Below are 17022 nucleotides of genomic sequence, written 5' to 3'. Positions count from 1 at the left end.
AAAAAAAGACACTCACTGTCAAAGATTTCTATCCACTAAATTTGGTAAAATCTAAGTATCAAGTTAAGTTTTCATAATAAACAACTGGAAACATCCAATTTGTTCAGATCATATTTAATTACATCTGTAAGAAGTTGAGCTCAAAACATTAATAAAAAGAACATCACATTCACAGATTAAACAGTTAAAAAAAACATTTCACTTGAAGTAAGAGGGAAGAAAGGGTTTATAAACATATTAGTTCTTACGTCTGGTGATAACTGTTTTGTGTAGTTAACACCAAAGACCACACTTTCAAGAGTAGGAATCACAGAATCTCTGTTTTGTGCTGGTGCATTTCTGTTTAACCAAGTCGTCTTCACAGGGCGAGGAAAGCTGGAGGAATAAGTATTACGTTATTATTGTCACAATGGTCTATTTGAATGATACATGTTTGTTTCCAAGAGAAAATCTTATAGAAGTAGAATAAACAGCAAGGGTTTTTGCAAGGTTATGATTTCTAAAGTATTCTTAAAGTAATTTTTCTTTTAATAATTTGAATTATTATGCAATGACATAATGAATATTTAAAACCTAAGACTAGATGCTTGAGATTACTTCTCTATAATTGGGTTTCAGGGAGTGTCAAAGGATTTAAAGACAAAACAGGATGGGATCCAGAGTAGCTATGTGACAAATAAGCATCCAAGTTTTTGGTTTTTGGTTCTGAGAATTTTTGTAAGAGTTAATTTGAGCCAAACTGATGACATATGCAGGGGAGCAAGATATCAAATGCTCCTATGAGAGTCTAGCTTTAATTTGCAAATACTAATCTGTCAGAACTGGTTACCAACTTTATAAAGTTAACATTCATACATGGATGCTACTTACAGAAATAAGGAGCACCCACATAAATGTAGAAAAAGAAAAATTACTAAATTTACTTGTTGCCTCTATTTCTCAAAAACAAGACATTTCCTTTCTCTTCACTAAAAGGCTGGCTATGAACTCTGTTAAGATAATCTTTGTAAGTGCTACAAGGTACCATCTCAGTCACATATTATGTGAACTAGTATTGTTAGCATTAACATTACATTTAATATACCATAAATTCTATAGAATAAGAAGCCTATTCTGTCTGAAAGTTTAAAAATCATACATAATTTTATTTTCTAAAGTACTAGTTAATTATAAGTAGGCCAAAGCATTTGGACTGTTTGGCAGTTTGGCAAAAGGAAAAAGACAGGAAAGTAAATCAATTTTGCCATAAGCAGAGAGTAGCCTTTGCAAAAATAAAATACCTATACCCCAGCAAAGGGAGTTGCAAGTCAATGGTAAATTCCACTTGCTACGATGTGTTTTTCAGAATTAAATCATAAAAGCGGCTCTTAAAAGAATTCAAATATGAGAAAACTGATTATGTAAAAAACAAGCAAAGAAGGAAATCCTAACGTCACTCACTTTATATAACTGATTTAACATCTATGGCTGATCACAGAAATTGATTTACATAAAAATAACATTTAAAAAGATAATATTGTAAATTAAATTTTTTTTTCATTTTGTTCAGAGGATAAAAAAAAAAAATCTACCTATAATAAAACTTAGGGAAAAACTTATCGAAGCATGAATAGTGAGGAATGTTACCCTTAACACGACCCCTCTACCAGCACGCCACCAGCAAAAAGCTTTCCCTTACCCTGTCCTTGCTCCCCTTCTCCAACCTCTCATTTATAGGCAAAGAAAGGCAGGGAAAGTTGTTGTTTCTTTCAGGGCAAAGTTCTAGCAGCAAGAGGGGATATCAGGGCCCGTGGCAGCTAGGTAAAGAATAGAACCTCAGCTGTTGCAAGCACCTCATTTTCTTTTCCAGTCACTAACCAGAGCCAACAGTTTATCCTCGTGGCTTCTGATTCTGAGCCAAAAATGTCTTCTCCTTCCAGCAAACAGTCGCTAGGAGATGAGCTGTCCCATTCTCCTACTAGTCTGTGGCAAAAAGTGCTGCATTGTAAGAGGAAGCACACATTTAACTCACTAGGGTTAGTGATGTGAATATCACTACTCTATTTAGGGCCTGAAAAAGCAACATTAATAACCTGAGCTAGCCTCTATGAATTGTTTGTACATTTTTCACAAGAGAAACTAAGCCAGAGTTATAAAGAAAAATGGTTGGAATAGTTTAGTTAGGGATTCTTATTTAAATTACAAAAATAAGAGATTCAAAAAACTACAAGAATGTATTTTATAAACAAATTTTTAGCATTACAACCTAACATGTAATTCATATAAAATACTGTATACTACTTATTTGAAAGTTATATTAAAAAAAAACAAACACTTTCTTTTCAGAGAAGTTTCATTCAGTGATCATGTTATTATTACATATTAACTTAATCAACATCTAAAATCTTTTTGAGGTTTATGATAAAATTATATATAATAATAGAAGCGCTTTCCTATTTACAGAAGTTATACAACTGAGAACAAGCTCTCAAAGGCCTAAGAGATAAGACGAAGATGGCAAAACAACTACTTACTAGAGAATTAGATCTTACTAGAGAATAAGGAAGGCAAAGCAAGTCATCAAACAGATTTCTTCCTGGCCCTGTGCTCTAAAAGAACGGGGCAACACAATGGAAGAGGTCCTCACTTACCGTTTTAAAAACAATGTGAAGATAAGCTACAGAAAGCTCTTATTTGTGGACAATATGTTAAATTGTTTTGGTCTTCTATAAATTCTGAGAGTAATTCTACAAAATTACCTACTTAGTTTTCTGACAAATTAGTTTAACATCATAACCCTTAAGCATCCTCCCTAATATCAGTTGTCGGAATCAGATTTCTGTCAGAAATTATAGACAGTTCAGAAATTAAATCAATTTAGAGTCTTTTCATATAATTTACTGATTTTAAAGTGTCCAAGTATTGCCCATACCACAAGGATGATGTTTTATTGTAAAAACTGAAGAACTTGAATTGTATTCTAACATAAATGAAAAACAATCTGTCTCCACATGGAAGTAGGCAAAAATAATTTCCCAATGCCTTTATTATGATCCAGAATTTTATGCACTTTTAAGCTAAAATGACACATGATATAATTTAAAAAGGTTTAGTAAAGATCCATAAAGTTGGTTAGTGGCTTAGAAAACAAGAATCACTGTATAGTACAGATTTAAGAAAATAAAATTAGTCCATCCAGAGAAGAGAAAAACCAAAAACTAAGAAAAATATACTTTCCAGAGGATGAATAATTACAGTAGAGCATTACATTAAAAACACAGTTACAGACTAAACAATGCTGTGGTTATTTCCAGATTGCAGTATTTTTCTTGGTCAGTTTATTTAACAATAATCGCCCCATATTTCTTAATAAAAAAGTTATCGATCTAATGTTCTCATTGATCTTCAACTTTCTTAATTTAATATTTTAGTAAAAAATAAAAGTATTTTATTAAATAATTATAAATTTAGAAATTTCTTAGTTATCTTTATCAAATTGTGTGTTTTCACTATAAAAACAAAAGACTTTACATTAATAAGGACCAGGGTACTGGTTAAATTTACCTTATTAGCGGCTGGTGTAGTGCAACCAAAGATGCATGGACTGTAACAGACACAACAGAAAGGTGGAAATAATCAAACATAACATTAGCATGATGATGAAGGCCTCTATGGAGGCTAAAGTGCAGCTTCAGTGTTCGGCTACTTATTAGTTGTAAGGCGTTCAAATCATCTGCCCTATAAAAAGCAACATATTTGCATATAAGTACAGACTATTTCGTAAAGGCCAATATTTTCAGACAGTAGTTTAAACTATTCAAACATTTAGTTATTTAACTTTTTAAAAACTGATAAGGGTAATTATTAAAGCATCACATTTGCATTAGACAGCAATATGAAATCTAGTAAGTTAGAACCTATACATTTCTATCAGTATAGAACCTACCTATACATTTCTATCAGTCCAAGACATGGACTGATAGATTAGTTTTTTCACTGATGTCCCCATAAAATGAGTCTTTTTGGATAATTAATCTCATCTTATATTAATTTTTTTCCCATAGGAAATACTGTTTATTATACTGTTGCAGTATACTGTGTGAAATATGATTTAAATACATCCTAAGATATTTAAAATTATTTTTACTGTACAAAATTGTTATTAAATGCTTCTTAAAAATAAGCAAACCATCAGTAGATATTTTATTATATTTAGTCTGTCATTAGATTTACACATGTAAAATATTTAACACAATTCCATGAAAATTATATCCATAAAACCATATCCATTATACACACACATGCACACACACGCACGCACACACACACGGTGCCAAAAAAATGTATACACATTTTAAGAAAGGAAAACTGTATTAAAATTGTAATAATATATGCTGATAACAAAAGATGAACACAAGTCACATTTGATTTCTGCAATTACAAGAGGTGCTCAAAAGGTTACTATCAGCGTCCAGACACTTCTGATTACAGCTAACTGCTGCTTGAGCAACGCTGACCAAAGTGTCCACTTGTATACATTTTTTTGGCAACCCTAGTATATATATTTTAACCCACACATACACACATTATAGCTATTTACCATTAATAAACTATTGGGTTGTCAGAAAAGTCATGATGAAAAAATACATCATGACTTTTCTGACAACCCAATACTAATTTCAGTTTACACCACTTATAGAATTCTGACTTGGTTTAAAAAAAGAATCCCTTAAGGAAGTCTTTATAATAAACAAGTATTACAGAGGAGCAGTAGCTACCATGTAAAAAAATTCTTATTCCTCTATGATAGCAAAGAGAACATCACAACACTTTCAGTAATGTGACTACTTAGTCATTTATCCTACATGCAGTTTTAATTTATACACAATTTTCTAGAAGTGTACATTTGAAATAAAAAAAAACCTTCAAAAATGAAATTGTTAAATGGATCTGATTCTTGTCTTAAATGAATATAAGCAGTTTGTCCGTAAAATGCATGACTGCATGTCCAGCTATATGAGTAAGTTCCTCAAGAGCTCTAGAAATTAATGAACTAGAAACAACTGATAAGTGTAAGAGTCATTAGTCTTTATAACTCTCTCAATATAAAAAAAAAAAAAATCCCACCTAAAGAAGGCATCACTTATGCCACCAAAATATTAGCCGGTGGTAAAGTAGAAGAGAGCTCAGTTATATTTAAATGTCTCATGGCTGTGGTACTATATCAACAGTGCAATTTCTAGAGTCTAGGAGATTGTTTCGTATTTCTTCAACTTGTCTGATTTTGCTACCTGGAGCTCATGGACTCAGCATGGGCACAAAACAGCAGGTTTAACCACTCTCATGACACTCGCTCTGCAAATACAAGTAGTTAAAAAATAAACAAGAAGCGGGCAGTCTGGATTTTAAGAAGAAAATGAGGAATCTAATATTAATGGATAACAGTCATGAGTAACTAAGGATTTTTAATTGATTAGCCTACTTACGAATAATCTCCATCTGTGAAGTGTAGATCCAACGATAACAGAAAACTCATTTCCTCAAGGGTTTCTTCAATCTGAAGAGAAATTACAATACGAGATACTTTTTGAATATTTATAGCAAGTTGAGGCTTTACAAAAATATTTATCTAAATATATATGAAGAGATGTTTACCTTTTTTTCATCCAACAACATTTTAACTTTGAAGATCATAACATCGTTTAAAACAACCTCCTCATTTTTATATAGAATTTGAAATGTTTTACTACAAATCAGAGAATCATGAACTGAAGCTGGAAAGGCTAACGTCATACCTAAAACAAATAAGATATATAATTGACAGGTAAAAGGCAAAATATAATACAATTAAAACTTTTACTTTAAAACACTATAAGTTTGATTATATTACTCCAATGTCATTATCATTTTATATAGCAGTATTAGAACATTTCTGAAATTTATTCATTTCTATGATAAATTAATAGGTAAGAACATTATAACCATTATTAAATTGTTATACAATTTATCATAATCTGAGAAAGTAAATAAGGAAATATCCAGGTAGATATTTTAAGAGTAAAAAAATTTGATATGTATATCACCGAAGAAAGCAATTTAGTTTTCCATAGCTTGCATAGTAAAGAATTTGGTTGGCCTTTGTCCTGGTTGCTAGGAAATAACTTCTAAATCCTATGAATAAAGAATCTAGCTGGCTTTTGTCTCAGATTACTGGGACATGGCCTTTAAGTCCTTGGAATTTCCTAGTCACAGGACTGTTTTTCATGGTGGGCCCTGACAGTTTATGTTAATAAGGTGAATCAAGGTAGGCTCCTAGATAGTTTATGCTTAGAAGATGGCTCAGGATAGGAGTTAACCACATCAGTAACACCAACCATGTGATTAGAGAGTTGAGGCTTTGAGCCACAAGATATAAGCCCAACCTCCAGGAAAGGGAAGGGGGCTAGAGATTGAGCCATGTGGGTGATGATTCAATCAATCATGTCTGTGTAATAAAACACTAATAAAAACTCTAGACAATGAAACTTGTGTGAGCTGCTCTGATTTGCAATACTCTCTATGTTGTCAATATCGATTTTCTGGGAGAGTTCTCCACAGAGGGAGAATAACAAAAGTTTCACAAATCTGTGACCCTCCCAGACCTTGCCCTATGCATTTCTTCTTTAGGCTGGCTCTTATTTTATCGTTTTGCTATAATAAAACTATAAGATAAGTAGAGTGCTTTCCTGAGTTCTATGAGTTGTTCTAGTAAGTTATCGAACCTGAGAGGGTAACAGGAACCCCACATATGTAGCCAGCTGGTCAGAAGTTAGGTTAGTTTGTGCCCTGAGCTTGCATCTGGTGTCTGAAGTGACAGAAGTCTAGTAGAGGACTATGTACTGAACTTGTAAAGTGTGCTCTTCTTCCAGGTTGTGTTAGGTAATTCCAACAGCCCATCTGCTGCTTTTTTACTCTATCGTCCAGAAATAACGTGATGCAAAAAAGAAACCGGAGATGTTTAAGCTAGAGACAAAGCAAGGTGATCATCTTTGTAGGGCAGAAACCTAGAGTGGGATATCAGAGTTCAACTGCAATAGGAGGGTGGTCTGTCCACAGAGGGTGATTGTCTGACATCTGAGTCTGTGTCTGGTGAGGAAGGCAGCCTGGAGTGAAGTATCAGAACCTGAGCAGGGTGAGTAGGGCAACTGCATGGAGAGGCACCTAAGGCTAGAGCCCAAACTAGAAGAGGAGAGTGTCCTTGCAGAGGGGCAGCCTGGTGCACTGTAAGAATCCAAGAGAGATGACAAAAACTTCCACATGGGAGAGAGGAGGAGTGTGGGCAGCGGCAGCCTGGCACATTCTAATGGAGCCAAAGTAAGGTGAAGAAAACCTCCTTTCAGAAGAACTCCTGGCACAAGGACTTAGCAAGTCTAAGCAGGGTGAGGAAGGTGTCCACATACAGGAGTGGCCTGGCATGAAGTGCTGAAGCCCAAGTAGCCCACGGGGGAGAGGGAACAGTGACAAGAGACTGGCACATATAAGGGAGTGATTAAATAAGAAAATATATTAAGGATAATGAGAGTCAGGTTTCTTATTATCTGAGAAAGAATGTACACATACAGAAAGGAGATACTAATATAGAATGAAACTTATGGTACCAGGTTAAAATTAGAAATACTGATGTGAACTCATGGTTTTCACTATATATTTAGATAAAGATAGAATGCTAAAAAAATGCTAAATTTGTACATGCATGTGTAAAGATATACGTGTATACATACATTTATTCACTAGCTCTGTCCATTCAAAGGGCCTAAGAGCAGCACAGTCCCAAATCCTGGTTTTGAACACTATTCTCCCCAAAGAGGAACCAAGTCTTTGGAGAAATGGGACACAAATAGGACAAGAAAAGTCTGGGCCATCTTTCATACCAGAAAGGAAGGAAGTGTTAAAATAATGAGGGGACACATCAAAAGGACATAAAAGTTAGCTTGGAGAGGCTACCCCGATCATATGTGGGATGAACTGAGCATCAAAATAAATTATGCTAGCAATGGATTAAAATCCATTAAATAATACAGCAATCTATAAATCCATAATGATATAAATGAACAACAAATCAGTAGTTTGACGAAGAAAAGGATACTTATTCATTAAAAGGGAAAAAGAGTAACTTGACAGCGAAGTCTGACTTAATCAAATGATCTAAGTTAACATCATCAGTAATGGGACTTGTAGAAATCATGTCACCTAATAGAATATAATAAGAACATAGCATCACCTTCTGAGATATTCCTGTCCAAGGTGCTAACCTGAATCTAAACATGAGGATATCTCAGACCAATGCAAACTGAAGGACATTCTACAAATTAACAGGATTATAGTCTTTAAAAGTGTCAGGGTCATGAAAGTCAAAGAAAGACTGAGGAACTGTTCCAGAATAAAGGAGACTAAACAGACATACCTAACGACAATGCATGATTCCATACTGGATCATTTTGCCATGATGGACTTTATTGGGACAACTAGCAAAACTTGAATGTGTCTGAGGATAAGACGGTGGTAATGTATCAGTTACTTTTTTGATTTTGATGATTTTATTGGGGTTATGTAGAATATTCTTGTTTGGAGGAAATATATTCTGAAATATATGGGGATGATGGAGCATTATGTTAGCAAATTACCCTTAAATGGTTATTCTTAAATGGTTCAGGGGAAAAAAGTTATTTGTCCTACACTTACAACCTTTCTGTAGGTTTAAGATGTGTATGTGTGTGTGTGTGTGTGTGTGTGTGTGTGTGTGTGTGTATATTTAGATATCTTTGATATCTATATCTATCTATCTATGGAGAGAAATCAAGTAGATCAGAAACTCAACTGTATTTCAGAGAACAGCTGAGAAGGGGGAGAAATTTTCTTTAGTGGAAAGTAGATTTTTTTAAAGCACCCAGATAATACGAAATTTGAATCTGCTGCTTCAAATAGTCAGTTTCTCTGTTGCTCTTCCCTGAGGATGGTGCTGGAGCAGCTCTCTCCAGTCAGGGCTGTTGCCTCTTCGTTCCTTACTGATGCTTATCTATTTGCAGATTCACTTGGACAAAATCCCTATTTTTCTGCTCCCCTTTCTGGCAAACTCCTCAAAAGATTCTTTAGTATTTAATGTCTCTAATTTTTCTCCTCTCATTCTCTCTCTGGCTTTTCTGATAGCCAGTCTCCAAGATGGTCCCCAATGATTCTCACCTCCTGGTATTCACATCCTTGTATAATTCCTCCCACAAAGTCCCAGGGTTGATCTGTGTAAATACAGCAGAAGTAATGGTATGATTTAAGGGAATACAACAGAAGTAATAGACTGTAGCCTATTAAGAGACCTTAAGTCAGCGGTAAGCAGCTGAACGACTTCTGGATTCCAGATCCAAAGAAACTGTAAGATAATGTTTTTTGTTTTAAACTGAGTTTGGGGGTAAATTCTTACACAACAATAATTAATTCACACTTTAACTGGACTTGGTGCATTTAACTGCTTTTATCAAGACCACTAATAACTCCTTCTTCGATAAATGCAATGGCGAATTCTCAGACCTTATCTTACTTCGCTTTTTATAATCAGCATCTGACACAGTTACAGATCCTCTTATTCTAGAAACACTTCTTTCATTTGGCTTCCTGGACATCACATTTTTTTTCTGGTTTTACTCCTACCTCAAGGACAACCTGTTTTTAGTCATTTTTTAAATTTTTTCCTTATCGAAGAAACACAGCATACTGGTTAAGAATAGATTCTGGAGCCAGACCATCTGGGTTTAAATTCTGTCACTTAGAGCCCTGTGATCTTTATTAATTTTTCTGTCTTCTATGTCCTACATCCAACTCTTCAGCAAATCTCATTGACTCTACCAGCAAAGTATATCCAATAGTTATTGAATGAGAGTGCTAGAAATGCTCAAACATTAAAAAAAAAAACCACTGCTGTTAGGAATGACCTAAAAGGGATCCAAGTATGGGTTAAGAAACTGTATACAAAACAAGTCATTCTAAATTGCTTTGGAATGACAATCATTAACCATCTCTGCAAGTTACCTATATTCTCAATTAACATCAATACTTAAAGCTTTAAAAAAGATGTACTAATGTCTTACAGGTAACAAACTTTTCTTTTATTCTCAAACCAGGAGTAACAGATAAAAGATGTGCAAGTTCCTCCTAGTTATTCATTCACTCATCCAATCAACAAACACTTATTGAATACCTACTATATGCTAGGCACTTCTAGGTATTGGGGATACACAGGGGGAAAAAAAAATCCCTGACCTCATGAAGCTGACCTAATGGGAGGGGCAATAGAGAATAAAAATAATAAATAAGTAAATGATACAGTATGTTTGAAGGTGATAAGTGCTATGAAAAAAAAATAAAGAGAGAACAGAGGGTGAGAAAGGTAGCAGTTTTAAACAGAAAGTCAGGCAATGCTTAATTGAGAAGGTAACCTATCAACAAAGACCAGAACAGATTCCTATGTACTTTCCCCTACTACATGCCATTAGTAGCTGCCCTCCCTCACTCCAGTAGAGGTCAAGAGGTTTATTCCCTGGAAAGGATAAAAGAGAGGCCCTCTGAACTGAAAGTCACCTGGCAAAACTGACAGCATGAGTATATCAGCACAGGCATACTGAATACTGAATGCAGAGACTCGCAGAACTCTTCCTCTGCTGGGCTACTAGAAGGCTGGCAGTTAGATTCTTATTCTCCAGGAAGGAAATAGGCAAGGCTCTTCTCTGACATTTCAAGAACTGTAAAGAGTCTAAGATTTTACCCTACCTACAATCTAACAAGGTAGCCTATCACAGTTTCATGGATGTTGGCAGAAGACATGAGGCTCCCAGGTCAGATACAAAGGACATTATTACTTATAACCTAACAAGCAGCAGGAGCTTCATGTGTACATCAGTTCCCCTTGTCCTTACTCCCCGAAGTCCCACGGGAGTGACATGGAGGCAGGCCCAAGTGGATGCTATCCATACAGTGGAGGGGGGCGTGATGATCACAGTCTAGTAACTCTTAAGTTTAGAAAATATCAATCTTTTATAAGGGGTTACAAGAAAACCCGTCTGAACTTCGAACTGGAGAGAGACATTACCTTTATTATACTCAACAGTAAACAAATCAATCTTTTCCTCTAGATACACTATCTTTATCTTCTAAAGCTCTTTGCTATAGAAACATCCTTTAAAAGCCTAGAACAGAAGTCTTTCAGTGTCTTCGTTCACAAGATGTACAGAAATGTGAGAAAACATGGAGAATCTTTTTCAGCAATACATAAGGTAAAATCTCAGGTTCTTCACAGTTCTTGACATGAGGAATCTGACCAACCCAAAAAATCTGTAATAGGTCTATTATGTAGATCTATTATAACAGATAAGCTCTACAGATACTGACCTCAAAGATTCCTTAGCAAAAGGCTCACCAATGTCATTCTAATGTGAAGCTCAAAGAGACAAGTCCCATGTATGCTCTTAGAATTTCCAATAAGCCCTCCTTTTTGTCATGTATAGATACTTGAGGACCATTAGACATCTGATGAAAGTTTCTAACATGCAAGTTAAGAGACCAAAAGAAGAAAAAAACCAAACAAACTTGTAGGTAAGAAAAAGAGAAGAGGGCCGGCCGAGAGGCGCGATGGTTAAGAACTGGCTTGGGACGCCAGAGGGCCCCGGTTCGGATCCCACAAATGAGGGCCAGTGACACTGCCCTCTACAGCTAAGATGCTGAACAACAGCTCAACCTGGAGCTGGGCTGCTGTGATTCGCCCCTGTGGCAGTGGGTTGCCATGGGCTACCGTGTGTAGCCAGCAGCCAGCGTGAGCGGCCAGCAGCCACAATGAGCGGCTGTCCAGAAGCCGGTGACTGATCTGCCTCGCCCGGGAAGAACGCAATGATGGTGCCAACTTGGGCCAGTGAAGCAATGTCCTCTACAACTAGACTGAAGAACAAAAAACGACAGCAACTTGTCTGTTCCCCTCCCCCAAATCCCCAGCACTGTTCCCATTCCCCCAATTCTCCAATAAAAATCTTTTTAAAAAAAGAAATCTTTAAAAAAAAAAAAAAGAGAAGAGATGAAAGGGAGGGAGAAAAAGGAGAGCAGAGAGAATGGAGAGAGGGAGAAGTGAAAGTAGAGAAAGAAATAGATGAAAAGGAGTTAAAGTTGAAGAAATAACTCAGTAATAGAGCAAAAAGAAAAATAGAAACATGGAAAGGAAATAACTAAAAATTAAGAAAACTAGTAAAGATGATCCACCACTTAAATAACAGTTCCAGAAAGAACAGAGAAAAAAAATGGGAGAAAATCATTAACAAAATAAGAAAATTTCCCAGAACTAAAGGACATAAGTTTCCAACCAGATTAAAAGGGCCCAATGAATGCTCAGAGACCTGAGGTACATCACTATGTGCCATCAGAACACTAAAAACAAAGAGAAGATTATACAAGATTCTTGAAAGGGGAAAAAGGGTCACATATAAAGGATTAGCAATCAGAATGGCTTTAGAAGTCTCAACAGCAATGCTGCAAACAAAAAGACAATGGAACAATATTTTCAAAATTCTGAAGGAAAAAAAGAGTTCCAAATTAGAATTCTATACTTAGGAAACTTTTAAATATGTAAGAACAGAATAAAAACATTTTTAGACATTGGAGGTTTCAAAATATTTATTTCCTATGCCACTTTTCTCAAAGGATACTGGAGAATAGGCTCCACCTAAATGAGAGAGTAAACCAAGAAAGAGGAAAACTAGGAGTTAGGAAACAAGACATCCAATGCAGAAGAGAGGCAAAGGGAATCCCTAGGAAGATTGTGAAGGAAGATTCCTAAGTGCCTTAGGTACAGAAGGTGACTAGTGAAGATTGGCTTAGTGCGCCTCAATAGATAGATATGTTGAGGTCTGCCATCTGTAAGATTTTTGCTGCCATGGTAACATTTTTTAACCTGAGGACAGATTAAAAGCTTAGCCAGACTCTTTTCAGTACTTGATTTGTTTGAGGGTCTACTGATGAAGTTTGTCTTATTGCTTAGATTATATGAGGGCAGTCTCTTCACCTTACAGAAGTTTTCTGCTTTGACCTACCTATTCCTGAGAGGTAAAGAAAGAAAAGTTGAATGGTAAGTTTAGATGCAAAAGAGCCTATATTGGATATTCAATATTTCATCATATTACAACTTTGCCAGAAGCCCTGAATATGCTGACCTCTAAGTTTCACACAATCATTCCTGACCTTGTCCATTAACTTCCCCAAAGGGGGTCTTAAAATCCCCCAAGTATACAGAAGCATACAATAGCCCAGACACTCTGTTCAGCTTTTCTTTTGAGAGCCGTCTTTTAATAGTGGTTATACTGCAGCTTTCTTATACAACTGGCTTTTTGCTTGCTACAGTTTTTCCAAACTCAATGAGATATCTCCTTGGGATACAATCATGGGTGATAAAACTATAGAAAGCAAAAGAGTCAACACAAAAGTCAGGAGGGGTATACAGGAGGCTTTTTACGGTACTAGTAATGTTCTAGCCCTTAAATGAAGGGTTTGGTATTTGGGTGTTTAACTTAACAAAATAATGTTTTATGTGATCTTCAAAAAAATGTATGATAGGGCTGGCCGAGTGGCACGGTGGTTAAGAACTGGCTTGGGATGCCAGAGGGCCCCGGTTCAGATCCCACATATGAGGGCCAGTGACACTGCCCTCTACAGCTAAGATGCTGAACAACAGCTCAACCTGAAGCTGGGCTGCCGTGAGTCACCGGCGACGGCGTAGGCTGCAGCCCCTGTGGCAGTGGGTTGCCATGGGCTATCGTATGTAGCCAGCAGCCAGCGTGAGCGGCCAGCAGCCGCAGTGAGCGGCCGTCCAGAAGCCAGAGACTGATCTGCCTCACCTGGGAACAGCGCAATGATGGTGCCAACTTGGGTCAGTGAAGCAACGTCCTCCTCAACTAGACTGAAGAACAAAAGGACTGCAACTTGTCTGTTCCCCTTCCCCCAATTCCCCAGCACTGTTCCCATCCCTGCAATTCCCCAATAAAAATCTTAAAAAAAAAAGTATGATACATTTCATAATAAAATTTTAAATATTAATTATACAGTTACTCTGAGCCATACATTGTTCTAAGCTAAGTATGAGACCAGACCAAACCAAACCAAACAAAAAATCCACCTTCCCTGCCCTGATCTAATTCTGTAAATTACATCTGCACTGAGTGTTTCAGAGAAGGTCAGAGTGCTATGGCATTTTTTTAAATATGAGGGTGAATCTCGTCTGTGGGTCAGGAAAGCTTTTGTTGATAATATAGCAGATGAGATGAAATACCATGAAAAAGAGTTAGTCACATGAAGACGAAAAGAAATAGCATTTCAGGAGGAAGAACAGAAGCTTCCTGAAGGCAAGGTCCATGTCTTATATATTTCTTACTTCATATATTATTATGTACATGGTCAGCACTTGTGGAGAAAATGGAACCCATGTATTAATACATTGTTGATGGGAATGTAAAATGGTGTATAGCTGCTATGAAAAACAGTTTGGAGGTTCCTAAAAAAACTAAAAATAGAGCTACCTTATGATCTAGCAATCCCATTTCTGGGTATTTACACAAAAGAATTGAAAACAGGATCTCAAAGACATATGTGAACTCCCACATTCATTGCAGCATTACTCACAGTAGCCAAGAGATGGAAAAAACCTAAATGTCCACTGATAGATGAATGGATAAAGAAAATGAGGTATACAATGGAATATTTTCAATTTTAAAAAAAGAACGAAATTCAGTCATACACTACAACATGGATGAACTGTGAGGACTTATGCTAAGTGAAATTAGCCAGACAAATACTGCGTGATTTGACAAATACTATGAGATTTATCTAAATTAGTTAAATTCATGGATACAGAAAGTAAAATGGTGGTTGCAGGGACTGGGGGGTGGTGGGGACGAGGAGTTGCTATTCAGTGGTATAGGGTTTCAGTCATGGGAGGTGAAAAAGTTCTAGTGAACTACTGTACAACAATGTGCATATGGTTAACCACACAGTACTGTATACTTAAATTTGTTAAAAGGGTAGATTTCATGTTATGTGTTTTTTACCACAAAAAAAGAAAGAAAGAAAGAGAGAGAGAGAGAGAGAGAGAGAGAGAGAGAGAGAGAGAGAGCGAAAGAAAGAAAGAAAGAAAAAGTAAAAGAATGAGTGCTTTACTCTGGAGTATTAATACTCCATGGCAATTTATTTAGAGAAAAGCCTGAGGTTTTTGTCCAAGGTAAATACTAACCTTCCTGACATTCGGCACTTGGGCCTGGGTGCTCAACCATCACAGTGGACCCAATCATAACCCTTTAATTAATCCCTGTTTTCAGGCCCACCTCTCACTTCTCTTCATGTGCTCTACCTGTCTGAAATTCTTGGGAGGTGTTCCAAAAGGTAGTTCAGCTCCCACTTCTGTTTTCTGTCCTTCAAAATTTATTGAAATATTTTTCTGTTATTCCTTTTTGTGCTTCTATATTGCCATTACCAAAGAGTACTGGAAACAAGAAGACCTGAACATTACATGTATACTCAGTTTATTGTCTTGAATCTGAAACCCTCTCTGCTTTTTAATATTTACTAGATGATAACTTCTATCCATGAGGTTAGGAAACACGTACATCTTTTTTATTCCTTTAATTTAGGAGTGAACACTATATCTTACACATAATAGGCACTTAGCAAGTATTTATTGAACAAATGAGCTTTAATCTAACTTCTTAATTTGGTGCCCTATTTTCCTGATGAAATAACTCTATTTTCACTTTGCCTCTCAGTTATCTGCTAACCGAAATGTCAGATCTACACCTTCAGTGACTTGTGATAGAGGCCTACAAATACTTACATTAAATCATAATAATTTATATTTTATTCCTATCATTATCTTTCTGCATTTGGTTTGGATAAATAACTAGCATTGGTATCTTATTTATTTTGTGAACAAGTGAGCATTCATTCAACCATAATTTGTTAAACCTCTAAAAATACCAGGAACTACAAGATATGAATATAAATAAGAACACTGACTGCCCTTGTTTTCAGAGTTCACAATCTATTTGAATAGAAACATATAAGCAAATAATTGCAATACAATGTGATAATCTCTTAATTCCCTATTTCAGGAGGCCAAAGCAAATGACAATGTAATTATCATTATCTCCTAATCCAGGTAAACAGACAATTAATGGCAGTGACAAAAAGAAGCTGTTGAATATAGGGAAAGCAAAATAGAGGCTTGTAATGCCAAATGGACCCTAGTTTCACTATCTATGCAAAGTTTATTGAAAAAACTGACTTTATGGTGAATTTTTCATTCAAGGTTGTTGAGATTATTCAGTTACTAAAAAAAGTAATGGATTAGTGATATAATATGAATGGTCTCTGCCTATATATTTCTTTAAACATTCTTCATTTTTAAAAAACATTCTACTTTACTTATTCTTGATATTTGATTGTATTAGAATTCCATTTCTGAGGAAAAAAATTATAAGATGGTAAGAGCTGAAAGAGGTATATAGAAAGTGTTATGACAACAGAGCAGAGGAACCTTCTAACTACCTATGGGAGTTATCAAAGACTTAACAAAGAAGATAATGAGGAAGGGAGAACATGCATAAATAATAAGGTAAATTAGAACCTATCAAACTGGAGAAACTGGAAGTGGTTCCATAAAATGCATCAGGAAAATAGTGAGAAACACATTCAGATATGTAGTACAGAGTCAAATCATGAAAATTCGTAACAATTGTCAACTATCATATTTCAATGGCTCTCAAGGGAAGGCCCTGAAAAGTTAGTGGCTGGGCAAAGCTTAATAAGACAACTAACAGTGAAGAAAGATGGTTCTTCTAGTAGCACTTCAAAATATTTAAAGCTTTATTACTGGGCTGGCCTAGTGGTGCGATGGTTAAGAACTGGCTTGGGATGCCAGAGGGCCCCAGTTTGGATCCCACATATGAGGGCGAGTGACACTGCCCTCTACAGCTAAGATGTTGAATAACA

General features: G+C 35.9%; 1 protein-coding gene across 16 annotated transcripts in view; it reads right to left on the bottom strand.

Moving 5' to 3' along the window:
• Positions 1-17022, bottom strand: part of FAM135A (family with sequence similarity 135 member A) — a 102554-nt gene that overhangs the window by 50678 nt on the left and 34854 nt on the right. For all 16 annotated transcript variants that reach the window (XM_019663984.1, XM_019663989.1, XM_019663995.1 and 13 more), the window contains 4 exons: positions 5635-5774; positions 5466-5536; positions 3544-3717; positions 249-375 (listed from right to left, as the gene is read on the bottom strand). In XM_019663984.1, coding sequence (XP_019519529.1) covers positions 249-375; positions 3544-3717; positions 5466-5536; positions 5635-5774 — 512 coding nt within the window. The remainder of the gene's footprint in view (positions 1-248; positions 376-3543; positions 3718-5465; positions 5537-5634; positions 5775-17022) is intronic.

Source organism: Hipposideros armiger, unplaced genomic scaffold (genome assembly GCF_001890085.2).
Source record: "Hipposideros armiger isolate ML-2016 unplaced genomic scaffold, ASM189008v1 scaffold_413, whole genome shotgun sequence".
NCBI classification, from domain to species: domain Eukaryota; kingdom Metazoa; phylum Chordata; class Mammalia; order Chiroptera; family Hipposideridae; genus Hipposideros; species Hipposideros armiger.
Note: the sequence above shows the minus strand (reverse complement) of the source record. Positions and strands in the feature narration are given on the sequence as shown.